Here is a 14902-nt window from a genome sequence, read left to right as displayed (position 1 = left end):
TGTGTTTGGGGGGGAGGGGGGGGGGTTGCTCACGCCCCTTGGCGGATGAGGTGTTAGAAGGCAGTTGCAAGTCCTGTAGAGAAGCCTACGACTCAGAACTTTTTGCACTTTGGTCTGCTTCAAAGAAATGAGGTCATTATGGAACAGAAACTCTTAAGGAATTTCTTACTTCCAACGTAGCCTACCAAGCCTTCATGAAAAATAACACAGAAACTCCAACCCTTAGCCAAGCTGAGTCCTCTGATCTGAAGGTAGACAGGTCCAGCATCATCTGATGTGGAGACAAGGGCTCCACTACTGTGGTACTTCAGTGTGAGGAATACACAACACTGGAAGGGCTTTTCAGCTAGTTGACATCTCAACAAACAAAAATCTTGTTTCGGAACTAGCGTCTTCAGACTAGTCCAAACAGATACATGAAACAGATTTCCATTTAGTGTACAAGCAAAGCATTAAAATTACTCACCATAATGTTCCCCCAACAGCAGCCTCAGAAATATAAATAAGAGAGTCTGAAAAATGCGACAGTAGTCCTCCAATATTCAGGGTGCTGGATGATGACGCATTGGCAAGCATAACTGTGTTGATAGGAGTTGTTGGTTGCGTCTCTGATAAAACATCAACAAAACGGCATATTGAAGGCAGCAGGGAAATCACCACGGAAACTACTACACCTGTAAAAATGAAGCAAGTACAAAATCACTTAATGAAAATATGAATCATTAGAATTTTTTTTATAATTTGAGGGCAGAAATGTAAAATGAACATAAGACACATTGACAGCCTTTCTTGAAAGGTACTGAATTATGTTGCTGTTAACACACAGTCAATTCATCACTTTTCATGCATTAAGCATTCATTATTTCAGAATCTATACAATCAATTATCTGTACAAATGTTAAATGGCCTTACTTTAAATTGGATGTATCAGCTGGAAGTGCATGTTAATATATCACTTTGTCATACAGCAGTTGTCATCATATACAGTCCAATAACAAATTTTCCGGAAGAGGAAAGGCCATTTTAAGGAGACATTAACTTAGTTCAAAACGCATTTTAGCAGAAAAAGAACAATTTTTTAAGAAGAATCACATCTAATAGAGTAAGGATGAAGCAGAAAATTAGTAGTTATATGGACAAGTTGTTGTCATTCATTTTGGTGATGCAGAATATCATTTATGGAGACTAACAGCCTTTTTCATCTCTAAAAGTCTATCATGTAAAAATCACATAAAACTTCTAGAAATTTAATATGTTCAGTAACTATTATCCAAAATTTCATATGTTTAATGTGTTTGACTGTTTGCACAAGAATACTTTGCTGAATAATAAATAAAACAGATAGCAAGAGGAGAGATAAAAAGACAATGTGGTAAAACAAAATATATGAAATAAAAGTGACTGTCAGATGAAAGAAGACAATGTAAATGGCAACTGATAAATATGGATAAACCAATTTCTATTACACATTGACATTTCCCATTTAATAGTTTAGGGAGGTCTGACATGACGCAAAACGTTACATCACTCTGGCTGTAGAAATTTACTAAGCCAGTGAAAAGAAAAAAATAAATAAATTGTAAAATACTTTCTTTCAAATCTCTGTTTAGATCATCCGAGGATACGCCTAATTTGGTGTGAAACCAGTCGTGGTTTAAATAAAAACTTTCTACAGCCAGAGAAGTGTGTTTTGTCTTCTTACAAAAGGTGCACATGCCCGTAACTTTCCACTTGTGCAACTACACATGCGCATTTGTGCAAGTATAATTTCCAGGAAATGGAGGCCAAGCATAAAGTTTACTGCTACCTGCCATTGCTGGGAATCTATGGGTGTTTTAGCAGATGACGGACAGCTTGGGTCGGTATCTGCTTGATTGTGTAGTGTGCTGTGGTTATGCTTAAAGCGATTTAAGTGCAATAATGTCTGTTGACTCCAAAGGAAGCACGCTGAAGTTTATAGATAATTATAGACAAAGAAAGAAATCATATCTAACACTTGCTTCTGAAGATTATTTGAATAAAAATTCGAGATGTGTTGCCCCGATTGTCAAATATTAGATGAAGTCTCCGATCATATTTCTGTGAATAATGAGATATCGTAAGTTCTGAAGTGGGAAAACTGAGAATAACAATCTAGTGAAAAGTGTATATGAAAACTGTGGACAAATATTCATTGTCTGGCAACTCAAAAGCACAACAACTGAACAGCCTTATATCTGAACAAAAGAAATGATGCGGTATGTGTAGCTCCTCAACAAACTACTAAAAATAGAAATGAAGCACACTGATGATGCAAAAAATATTCCCACAAAACCTCCATTCTAGTGGATTCTGGCTTTCACGAAATTCCCAAATTTGCCAACTCTGAGGATGTTAATCTACGAATCATATCTCATGACTAGAATATAATAGAGGCAAACATTCCACGTGGGAAAAATATATCTAAAAACACAGATGATGTGACTTACCGAACGAAAGTGCTGGCAGGTCGATAGACACACAAACAAACAAAAACATACACACGAAATTCAAGCTTTCGCAACAAACTGTTGCCTCATCAGGAAAGAGGGAAGGAGAGGGAAAGACGAAAGGATGTGGGTTTTAAGGGAGAGTGTAAGGAGTCATTCCAATCCCGGGAGCAGAAAGACTTACCTTAGGGGGAAAAGAGGACAGGTATACACTCGCACACACACACATATCCATCCGCACATACACAGACACAAGCAGACATTTGTTAAGGCAAAGAGTTTGGGTAGAGATGTCAATCGAGGCGGAAGTACAGAGGCAAAGATGTTGTTGAAAGACAGTTGAGGTATGAGTGGCGGCAAATTGAAATTAGCGGAGATTGAGGCCTGGCGGATAACGATAAGAGAGGATATACTGAAGGGCAAGTTCCCATCTCCGGAGTTCTGACAGGTTGGTGTTAGTGGGAAGTATCCAGATAAACCGGACGGTGTAACACTGTGCCAAGATGTGCTGGCCGCACACCAAGGCATGTTTAGCCACAGGGTGATCCTCATTACCAACAAACACTGTCTGCCTGTGTCCATTCATGCGAATGGACAGTTTGTTGCTGGTCATTCCCACATAGAAAGCTTCACAGTGTAGGCAGGTCAGTTGGTAAATCACGTGGGTGCTTTCACACGTGACTCAGCCTTTGATCGTGTACACCTTCCGGGTTACAGGACTGGAGTAGGTGGTGGTGGGAGGGTGCATGGGACAGGTTTTACATCAGGGGTGGTTACATCAGTCCCTATACCAGTTCCGAACTGAACAATCCATTGCCCTCACCCACCTAATCCTTCACCTACACATCAACTTAGCCAATGAACACACCCGTCAACTCCTATCCTTAATAAAAGTCCTCAATCTTTCCTCTCCCACATCCACACCGGCTGTTCAGAGCATCCTCCTACAGGCCAATCGCAAATTAGAACAGCATGCCACCCTCCACCTCAAAAACTATCCAATCTCCTGGTTTCCCAACTCCAGAAAGGCAACTCACTCACCCTTCACAACCTTTCCAGCAAACCTCAACCTCCTCTCATTGTACACAGACCCAGTCTCTCCCATCTACTCAATCTCCCGCTTCCAGCTCCACTCCCCCCCAAAACTCAAAATTCCAATCAACACAATCTGGAACCACAACACCCTAATTCAGTAGTTAACCTTTCCTCCAAAGCTCTCTCCCAATCCGAAACCTCTGTCCTATCCAAAGGCCTCACCTTCAGCCCCACTCCCAGATTCAACCAAACAGCCCTTGTCAAAGATTTACTGTCCTACACCCGTACTCTCTGCTGGAAATATCACTTTGCCACGAAGAAAAATGATCCTAATCCTACTCCTAGTGGTCCAACTCCCCAAGACACTATCCAAATTGAACCCTGCCTGGAACAGTTCCATCCTCCGTCACAGCGGGACCCACCTCCTCTTCCTCAAAATCACCCTCTCCAAACTTTCCAGGAATTTCTGACTTCCCGCCTTGCCTCTCAATCCTTCTTAAAAAAACCTTAATCCTACTCCCAACATCACCACTGCTGAAGCTCAGGCTATCCGTGATCTGAAGGCTGACCGATCCATCGTCATTCTTCCGGCGGACAAGGGTTCCACAACCGTGGTACTTGATCGTCGGGAGTATGTGGCTGAGGGATTGCGTCAGTTTTCAGACAACACTACATACAAAGTTTGCCAAGGTAATCCCATTCCTGATGTCCAGGTGGAGCTTCAAGGAATCCTCAGAACCTTAGGCCCCCTACAAAACCTTTCACCTGACTCCATCAACCTCCTGACCCCACCAACACCCCGCACCCCTACCTTCTTCCTAAAATTCACAAACCCAATTATCCTGGCCGTCCCATTGTAGCTGGCTACCAAGCCCCCACAGAACGTATCTCTGCCTATGTAGATCAACACCTTCAACCCATCACATGCAGTCTCCCATCCTTCATCAAAGACACCAACCACTTTCTCGAACGCCTGGAATCCCTACCCAGTCTGTTACCCCCCAGAAACCATCCTTGTAACCATTGATGCCACTTCCTTATACACAAATATTCCGCACGTCCAGGGCCTCGCTGCGATGGAGCACTTCCTTTCACGCCGATCACCTGCCACCCTACCAAAAACCTCTTTCCTCATTACCTTAGCCAGCTTCATCCTGACCCACAACTTCTTCACTCTCGAAGGCCAGACATACCAACAATTAAAGGGAACAGCCATGGGCACCAGGACGGCCCTCTCGTACACCAACCTATTCATGGGTCGCTTAGAGGAAGCCTTCTTGGTTACCCAGGCCTGCCAACCCAAAGTTTGGTACAAATTTATTGACGACACCTTCATGATCTGGACTCACAGTGAAGAAGAACTCCAGAATATCCTCTCCAACCTCAACTCCTTTGGTTCCATCAGATTCACCTGGTTCTACTCCAAATCCCATGCCACTTTCCTTGACGTTGACCTCCACCTGTCCAATGGCCAGCTTCACACGTCCGTCCACATCAAACCCACCAACAAGCAACAGTACCTCCATTATGACAGCTGCCACCCATTCCACATCAAACGGTCCCTTCCCTACAGCCTAGGTCTTCGTGGCAAACAAATCTGCTCCAGTCCGGAATCCCTGAACCATTACACCAACAACCTGAAAACAGCTTTTGCATCCCGCAACTACCCTCCCGACCTGGTACAGAAGCAAATAACCAGAGCCACTTCCTAATCTCCTCGAACCCCGAACCTCCCACAGAAGAACCCCAAAAGTGCCCCACTTGTGACAGGATACTTTCCGGGACTGGATCAGACTCTGAATGTGGCTCTCCAGCAGGGATACGACTTCCTCAAATCCCGCCCTGAAATGAGATGCATCCTTCATGAAATCCTCCCCACTCCACCAAGAGTGTCTTTCCGCTGTCCACCTAACCTTCGTAACCTCTTAGTTCATCCCTATGAAATCCCCAAACCACCTTCCCTACCCTCTGGCTCCTACCCTTGTAACCGCCCCCGATGTAAAACCTGTCCCATGCACCCTCCCACCACCACCTACTCCAGTCCTGTAACCCGGAAGGTGTACACGATCAAAGGCTGAGCCACGTGTGAAAGCACCCACGTGATTTACCAACTGACCTGCCTACACTGTGAAGCTTTCTATGTGGGAATGACCAGCAACAAACTGTCCATTCGCATGAATGGACACAGGCAGGACAGTGTTTGTTGGTAATGAGGATCACCCTGTGGCTAAACATGCCTTGGTGCGCGGCCAGCACATCTTGGCACAGTGTTACACCGTCCGGGTTATCTGGATACTTCCCACTAATACCAACCTGTCAAAACTCCGGAGATGGGAACTTGCCCTTCAGTATATCCTCTCTTATCGTTATCCGCCAGGCCTCAATCTCCGCTAATTTCAATTTGCCGCCGCTCATACTTCACCTGTCTTTCAACAACATCTTTGCATCTGTACTTCCACCTCGACTGACATCTCTACCCAAACTCTTTGCCTTGACAAATGTCTGCTTGTGTCTGTGTATGTGCGGATGGATGTGTGTGTGTGTGCGCGAGAGTGTATACCTGTCCTTTTTTCCCCCTAAGGTAAGTCTTTCCGCTCCCGGGATTGGAATGACTTCTTACCCTCTCCCTTAAAACCCACATCCTTTCGTCTTTCCCTCTCCTTCCCTCTTTCCTGATGAGGCAACAGTTTGTTGCGAAAGCTTGAATTTCGTGTGTCTATCGACCTGCCAGCACTTTCGTTCGGTAAGTCACATCATCTGTGTTTTTAGATATATTTCATGACTAAATAAAAATGACACACTGAAAGTCAACTAACCTTCACATAACAGAAAAGGACCTCCCACAAGTATCTATCAGTTTCAGGAATAATCACTTTTATTTTTATTTATTTTTATTCTGTAAATAACTATGTATATAGAATGAATCATAATTATACATGAAAACAGTCCTTATAGATGCTAATAGATACGAATTGTAATACTGTGACGGCCGGAGTGGCTGAGCGGTTCTAGGCGCTACAGTCTGGAACCGCGCGACCGCTACGGTTGCAGGTTCGAATCTTGCCTTGGGCATGGATGCGTGCGATGTCCTTAGGTTAGTTAGGTTTAAGTAGTTCTAAGTTCTATGGGACTGATGACCTCAGATGTTAAGTCCCATAGTGCGCAGAGCCATTTGAACCATTTGTAATACTGTACAGAAACAAAATATGCTAACAAGCACAAGCTTAGGCATTTCCTATAGTGAAAAGAGGTATAGAACGATTAAATAATAAATGCAATTATTCCATATCACAAGTTACATTTTTGATAGCATTATTTTGAAATGAGAAATAAATAATTCAAACAAGTATATAAGTCGCCAGTTAATAGATAACGAAATTTTATTGTCAGCATTATCACTGTAGTTTCCCAAGCTGAAAATCTAAAATCTCGCGATGACCTCATCTTGAGACAAAACGTAATCACTTTGTACTTCTCATACCTCTATTGTTTAATATTTACTTATCTACAGTCGCTTTTGCGTTTTCTTTTCCTGTCACCTTTTCACTGAAATAAGCGCAACTCAAGCCCCCAAGCAAAGAAGGAGATTCAAAGCAGACTGATACTGCATTGAGGCAACTTGTGGATACGAGAATGCCCATGCATACATGCGGTCTTTCCACAGATTTTTGTGCATGCCCTTTTATTCTGCTGCGTCTGTGATTGCATACAATGAAAGGCTCATTGTGTGGACATACCTTTATCACATAAAATTTACGGTGCATACCCTGTGTATCTGAGGACTGACTTTTTATCAGTGAAAAGTGCACATTTTGTTAAATCATCCCATACAGATGGATCCTCTTATTTGGAAAGCACGTGTCGCGAGGCAATTGCATATTCAGTCTAATCAGAATTTCTTCTTCCCATCTTTGAATTTAGAAAGATGGGCAACATTGCCAAATGATTGGCTTTACTGGTCACAGCTTGTTCTCATTTGCAATGACTCTTCCTCCCACAAAAAACTATTTTTCTTTTTCACTTTAGAGTGGAGAATATGCACAGAGATGGCATAATCCTACTACATACATGTAACCCCACACAAGTCTTTGGCTGCCGCATCTCTGACATCACCTCCCACACACCATGGTAACCAATACAAAAAGTGTTAGTTCCCTCAGTTTAGAATATTCAATAGAATGTCTTCAAAATTCCAATGATTCTTCCTGTGGGATACTCTAACAATATCAACTGGAGGACGACAACCTGAGCCAAGAAGAAAATTTCAGAATATCGTTACTTCTCACCAACACAAGTACCTTTTACATAGTGACATATACACCATGTATTATCAATCGTTCGTGGAAAAATAACTAGCTGGAGGCATCTATCTGTTTCAACCATCAGTACATATGTACCATTTAAAAAATTAAAATAAAAACTTGGAAGCACACTATTTCTTGTGTTTTGTAATTTTTAAAATCAGTTGGGTCTCTTATTTAGTCAGGGTGTTGGTGTTAATGAAACTTTTACGCCAAAACAAAGCACGACAGTTACCTTAGAAAAAGGGAGGTGAAGCGAACACATCAAGGCCAATATTTGACTTTTTTTTCAGTCTGCAAAAGTCTGTTACGGAAATTTTGCACATTTTGTAGCCTGCACTTTATGATCTTCAAAATGATCAATACTTTGATGTTAAAATGACATATGCAGCCTGTGCTTCGACTGTGAAACATAATGGTTATATGTGCTTTGGTCATTAATGTTACAGATTGCCATGTAAAGTTGGATTCACCTACAGGCATGTAAATTTCCCACGAAACAGCATTCTGAATTTCATACAGCAGTCTGCAAACTGCAACAAAGCAGGTGCAAAACCAGTCAGTACAGGGACTTCAGTGAGACTTCACTGTACGTCAGGAAAGCAACATGAGCCACACAATGAAATATTTCACTCCCATTTGGCATTCCTTTTTGATATCTGAACTCGATGATAAAGGTTTCGAGTAAGATAGTTCCAAACTCAATGTAAGAAGATGGGCTCCCACATGACTTGCTGGTTTCTCAGACACTGTGATGTATCTGAATAAGAATATCGAAGTGACTGACAGCTATTTCTTTGCAGTTCTGTTTGGAGCTTAGTGCATACATCTCAAAGATGGGCTACTTCAAAACTGAACAGGAGCCTGCTTAAGTCATTATGAGTGTACAAAAATTTATTCTATTTCTTGAACTGTGCATGTTAATATTCTCCTACATCTTTCAAGGAGCACAGCACAACTGATTAATTAACACTTAAAATAAATTTATAAAAAGAAACACAGTCCATCCTAATCAGTAAGAAAATGGTTAGCAAGATGCTCTCAACCTGTCTCCAATCTCCTAACGGCAAAAAAAGTTAAGAAGAGAGCATTGGGGGGGGGGGGGGGGGGGGGGTCCCCCCTCCTCCTACACACACACACACACACACACACACACACACACACACACAGAGAGAGAGAGAGAGAGAGAGAGAGGTCTTTTTTGTGCAACCTTCTCAGCGTGATTGTGGACTGAAGGTGGAAGTTGAAATATTACCTGCATAAAAATAGTCCATATTTTCAGGCATAGTTTCCACTCTGGCTATAATAGCAGAACTGATATCTAGCACAGAAAGATCAGCCTTCTTCACATCATGATTTTCCCATATTGTACAGCTGACTGAAAGAAACACAAAATAAATTTAAGGTACAAAAGTAAAGCACCGTTTTATAGTACAGACTATATCTTTATACTGTGCATTTTTGCATCATTTATACAGTGTAAATTTCTTAAAATGAAAAATATTACAAATGTTAGGTACAGAATTGAACTAAATTGAAAAGACAAACCACCACTCAACCATAAGACAAGAGTTACAGGCGGTTACGTAAAGAACATACTATCACCCAGAGTAAAAAGTAAGAAAGCTTGTAACAAAAAGGAAACATGTAGAACACACAACTTAGACTATGCAAACTACTCATATACTTACATCAATGTTCAAGTATACAGCAAACATCATCGAGAAAATGGTAAATTTTAGAAACAATTGCAAAATTTGCTATTTGAAATTATTTTCACCTTCTACTGTATATTAATAGGAACAGTTCCTATGGGTAGTTGATGGTAAGGGATGGGGAGAGTTTGCCAAGTATATAAGGACATACAAAGGAAATAAATGTGCAAAGTACAATCTCTTAATAAAATATGGGCAATATTATTATGCAAAAGAATATGCATGTAGTAACACTGTTCACGTTTACGTAGCACTTCACTTAGGGTAGACCGGGACCGTGTCCTTGGCATGCCCGATGTTAACTGACTGAGCATGGCCCGTGCTGCCAGAGTTGTTGTTGTTGTTATGCTGGCAGAGGTCGCATCCGAACTCCCGCGTGCCCTCTGGTGGATAGGACTCTACTTGCGGCAACTACCGTCCGTGACGCGCCGTGTCGATGTGCGCCTCCTGCAATCTTTCTGGTGGCTACTGCACTCCTCCTCCTTCGGGGGGTGAAGCCACTGTGATCCACTGCGTCGAAAGGTGGAGTGTCGGGCAGGAGTGATGACCTCCACATCCATTGGAAGGCCGGAGTCGAGGGGATCTGCCAACCCTAGAGCCGGAACCTTCGAATACGGCTGGAAGTGACCCACACGAAGAGGCCCCCGTCGTCCCACAACCGGAGCCCGGGACAGAACGAGCGACAAGCTGTCGAACTCCGGATCCTGTTCCACCTCAGGAGGGGCAAGACCCAGTGGCGGGGACGATGGGGAAGGGACGACCACAGGTGAACCAGCCTCCTGAGAAACCGGGCCTGCGAGGGGGGCCGGCTGTCGCTGGGGCATCTCGAACGATGGCGATGCCGGAGCTACTGGAGGCTGCCAAGGCAGAGTCACAGCGGGGAGAGGCGGTAACGTCCCCTGTGAAACCAACACAGGTGCCGGCAATGGGGAAGCCGGTGTCCGAGAAGTTGGGGGGTGAGTGCCCAAACGTAGCTGATTTTGGTGACGACGTACCACCTGGTCCCCCGCCTGCAAGGTATAGAGCCGGCGGCCATTTCGGCGCAGGACCACTTTCGGTATCCAACGTGGATTGCGACCAAATCCACGGGCCCAGACCAACGTACCCAGTGGAAAGCCAGGTACTCCGTTTTGCGAAGACTGGCGAGGACCAGGTCGGAGGAGGTGCAGCAGAGTCCTACGTTGACGCCCATGGAGGTGCTCTGCGGGGCTGCGTTCTCCCATTGGTGTGGTCCAGTATGCCGTCAGGAAAACCGTCAATGCTTCCTCCGCAGGAAATTCGTGCACATACTTTTTCATCTGTGTCTTAAATGTGCGCACCATGCGCTTGGTTTCCCCATTCGATTGTGGATGGAAGGGGGGAGAGCAACCGTGCCGAATACCGAAGCGCCTACAAAAATCCTGGAAGGTCTGCGAAATAAACTGCGGTCCATTGTCCGAGACCAGGGTGATTGGCAGACCTTCCACAGAAAAGATTTTTGCTAGTGCCTGGATTGCAACTTCTGAAGTGGTTGGGGAGCAGCGAACCACATATGGGAATCGGGAATTAAGCATCAATGACAATGAGCCAAAAGCCATTGAGAAACGGGCCCGCAAAATCGATGTTCCCATGCTTGGGTTGCCGGCGGCCATGAAGAGAACGCTGCCCTGGGAGATGCCTATTGGCTCGCACACTGGGAGCCAAGGTTTTAGTACGGGAAACACCCCAGTGCCCCGCATGTAATAACATGAGGACGTCCCTTCGTAAACTTGCAGGAACAACCACGCGAGGAGCTGTATCATCAGTAGCCAGAAGGAGAACTCCTTCCAAGACCGAGAGGCAGTCTTGTAGAATAAAATAATTACGAAGAGGGTCCGAGGCCCGGCCCGGAGGGCGGGATGACCATCCCTGCTGAATGAGGCGAACTACTTGCCGGAGAACCGGGCCAGCGGCCGTTTCCCGGGCGACTCGAGACCTAGTGATCGGGATGCCATCAACCGCTTGGCGGGACGCCACATCCAAATGAAAATACATAATCTCCTTTCGATCGAACGTAGGATCAGGGCCCACTGGAAGACGGGAAAGAGCGTCTGCATTGGCATGCTGTCCGGTAGGGCGAAAATGAATGTCATAATGGTACTTAGAGAGGAACAAGGCCCAGCGCTGTAGTCTGTGGGCCGCCCTATCCAGAATCTGAGAGGCGGGGCCAAATAACGATATCAACGGCTTATGGTCAGTGATTAACTGAAACTTCGAGCCATACAAGAAAGGGTGAAACTTGGTAACAGCGTAGACAATGGCCAAAGCCTCTTTTTCCACCTGGGAGTAATGGGCCTGTGCGGGACAGAGTTTTAGACGCAAACGACAGTGGTTGCTCGGAACCATCTGCGTTGCGATGGGCCAGGACCGCCCCCACCCCATACTGTGAACCATCTGTAGCCAGGACCAATGGCTTATGGGGATCAAAAGTAGCCAAACAAGGCGCTGACGTGAGGAGGCCCTTCAACGAGGTGAACGCTCGCTCGCATGCAGGCGACCAATCAAAAGGAACACCCTTGCGCAGAAGGCAATACATGGGGCGGGCTATGGTGGAAGCCCTGGGAATGAACCGGTGGTAATAGGCTATCTTGCCTAAAAAAGCTTATAACTCTTTCAGCGAAGCGGGCCGAGGAAGGTCGACGATACTTTGGACCAAACTTCCTAGTGGCTGGATGCCGTGCCGAGAGATGGTGTAGCCCACATACTCAATGGACAGTTGGAAGAAGTTTGACTTATGCAGGTTGCAATGCAAGCCCACAGACCTGAATCTGAGAAAGAGGGTACGAAGATTGTGCAAGTGTTCCTTCATGCTACGGCCTGTGACAATTATGTCATCCAGGTAATTAATACAATGAGGGATTGTCGACGTGACGTGCTCAAGATAACGCTGGAATATCGCCGGGGCACTGGAGATTCCGAAGGCCAACTGCTGGTATTGGTGAAGGCCAAATGGGGTGTTGACGACCGCCAGCCGTTTGGAGTCCGCATCAAGTGGTATCTGATGATAAGCCTCCGAAAGATCGATTTTCGAAAAATATTGGCCTCCCGCCACGGCGGAGAACAATTCATCAGCACGAGGCAAAGGATAGGTGTCCACCACCAATTGGGAATTAATGGTGGCCTTGAAATCGCCACAAGGACATAATTTTCCCGAGGGCTTCCTTACAATAACGAGGGGTGAAGCCCACTCACTAGAAGAAATGGGAAGAACGACTCCTAGGGCTGTCAGCCGGTCTAGCTCTTCCTTTACCTGAGGGCGGAGAGCCAAGGGAATCTGCCTCGCGCGTAGAAAACGCGGGCGAGCCGACGCCTTCAACGTTAAGCGAGCTTCAAAATCTGAAACACGCCCCAGGCCGCCCTCAAAAATATCTGGAAAGTCTGAGATCAAAGATTCCAATGATTGATAGGGAACCTCTTCGGAGACCAACTGTGTGGTGTCAGCGACAGAAAAACCGAAAGCTTGAAAGGCATCCAGGCCAAAAAGGCTAGTGGAGCTCGCATCACTGACAACAATAAAAGTAATAGGCCGAGTGACTGATTTGTAAGTCACGTCGGTAGTGAATTGACCCAGTAAGGGAATGAACTGTTTACCATAACCGCGTAGACGCCGGTAAACTGGCGCCAACGGGGGCAATCCAAGGTCGGAATAAGTTTGTGCATTCAACAACGAAACTGCCGCGCCCATATCTACTTGCAGTTGTAACCGGCGCAACCGAACCGACACCTCGATAAAGAGTTTGCGTGCCGATGCGTCGGGAGCCTGGCCCGATGAAACTTCCTGAATGTCAACGTCCATGTCCTCTGTACCTGCTTCCTTCGATTCTTTTGCGGCTGAGCGGCAAACTTTAGCAATGTGATCTTTTTTATTACATTTGCGACAAACGGCCCAACGCTGGGGGCACTCTGACCGATCATGGTGTATATAGCACGAAGCACAAGACGGCAACAGGGGCCGGCGGCCGGAATTCTGTTTACGCGCCATGCGGGAGCGGCCGTAACGGCCGGATTGTACCGCTCGCACGTCGTCCACCCCGGACACAGTGGACGCGGCCGCGCCGCCCTGAACCGCCGCGACGTCGCACCACGCTTCCAGCTGTTGACCTGCGGCGTGAGAGACTTCATACGATTGAGCAATGGACAGGACTTCCTCGAGGGAAGGGTCTTCTAACTGCAGAGACCGTTGCCGGACCTCCCTATCAGGGGCCGAACGAACAATGACGTCGCGTACCATAACGTGGGCATACGACTCTCGCGACTGCTCCATGACAAAATGACACTTGTGACTAAGACCGTGCAGGGTAGCGGCCCACGCCCAGTAAGACTGATGGGGCTGTTTCTTGCATTGATAGCACTCGACCCTAGCCGCCACAACATGCGTGCGGCGGCGATAGTATGAAGACAGCAATAAACACAATGCATCAAAAGACAAGGGCGAGGGTTCCTGCAACGGCGTTAGCTGCCGCAAAACTTGATACAGCGAGGGAGATATCCAAGACAAGAAGAGAGCACAACATACCTCAGAGAGCACGACATACCTCCGCATGGGCAACATGAAACGCCTGGAAATGCTGCCGAAGGCGATGTTCATATGTGTCCCAATCCTCCGCCGTCTCGTCATACGGGGGAAAGGGAGGAGAGAACGGCGCTGGAACAGACGGCGTGGAGAGCAACGCCAGAAGCACTTGTTTCATGGTGTCCATGAGCTCCGTCTGCTGCTCAACCGGAACAACGACGCAACACGCGAAAGAACAACCCTACTCGTCGCCAACTGTGTAGTAACACTGTTCACGTTTACGTTGCACTTCACTTAGCGTAGACCGGGACTGTGTCCTAGGCATGCCCGATGTTAACTGACTGGGCACGGCCCGTGCTGCCAGAGTTGTTGTTGTTGTTGTTGTTCTTGTTATGCCGGCAGAGGTCGCGTCCGAATTCTCGCGTGCCCTCTGGTGGATGGGACTCTACCCGCGACAACTACTGTCCGTGATGCGCCGTGTCGATGTGCGCCTCCCGCGATCTTTCTGGTGACTACTGCAATGCACACTTGCACTTTTACGTAAGAGCTGTGATGATAAACATAAGGCATGTTTAATAAGACATGCCAATAATTATTTTCAATCACATAACACCACGAAACAGTCAAATATCTGAATGATACACGAGACTGACAAAGCTTCCCAACTGCAGAGAAAATGGAAAACAAAGGCACAGTCAAAAAATCAACACCCCAAATCACACATCAAATCCTGAGCTACCAGAACTTAGAACCAATTCTGATATCAGGATATAGTGAGAAGCGATTCATTACAATGCAAAGGAGAAAATTACATATGAAGAGAAGACGGTATATACAGTCACTCTTGTGCAT

General features: G+C 45.8%; 1 protein-coding gene across 1 annotated transcript in view; it reads right to left on the bottom strand.

The window, feature by feature from the left end:
• The window catches only part of LOC126455946 (protein phtf), a 163513-nt gene that overhangs the window by 16333 nt on the left and 132278 nt on the right, over positions 1-14902 (bottom strand). Inside the window, exons 10-11 of the mRNA XM_050091703.1 lie at positions 9060-9182; positions 467-674 (exon numbers count right to left, since the gene is read on the bottom strand). Coding sequence (XP_049947660.1) covers positions 467-674; positions 9060-9182 — 331 coding nt within the window. The remainder of the gene's footprint in view (positions 1-466; positions 675-9059; positions 9183-14902) is intronic.

This window comes from Schistocerca serialis, chromosome 2, assembly GCF_023864345.2.
Source record: "Schistocerca serialis cubense isolate TAMUIC-IGC-003099 chromosome 2, iqSchSeri2.2, whole genome shotgun sequence".
NCBI classification, from domain to species: Eukaryota; Metazoa; Arthropoda; class Insecta; order Orthoptera; family Acrididae; genus Schistocerca; species Schistocerca serialis.
The sequence above is the reverse complement of the archived record's forward strand: the minus strand, read 5'-3'. Positions and strand labels throughout refer to the sequence as shown.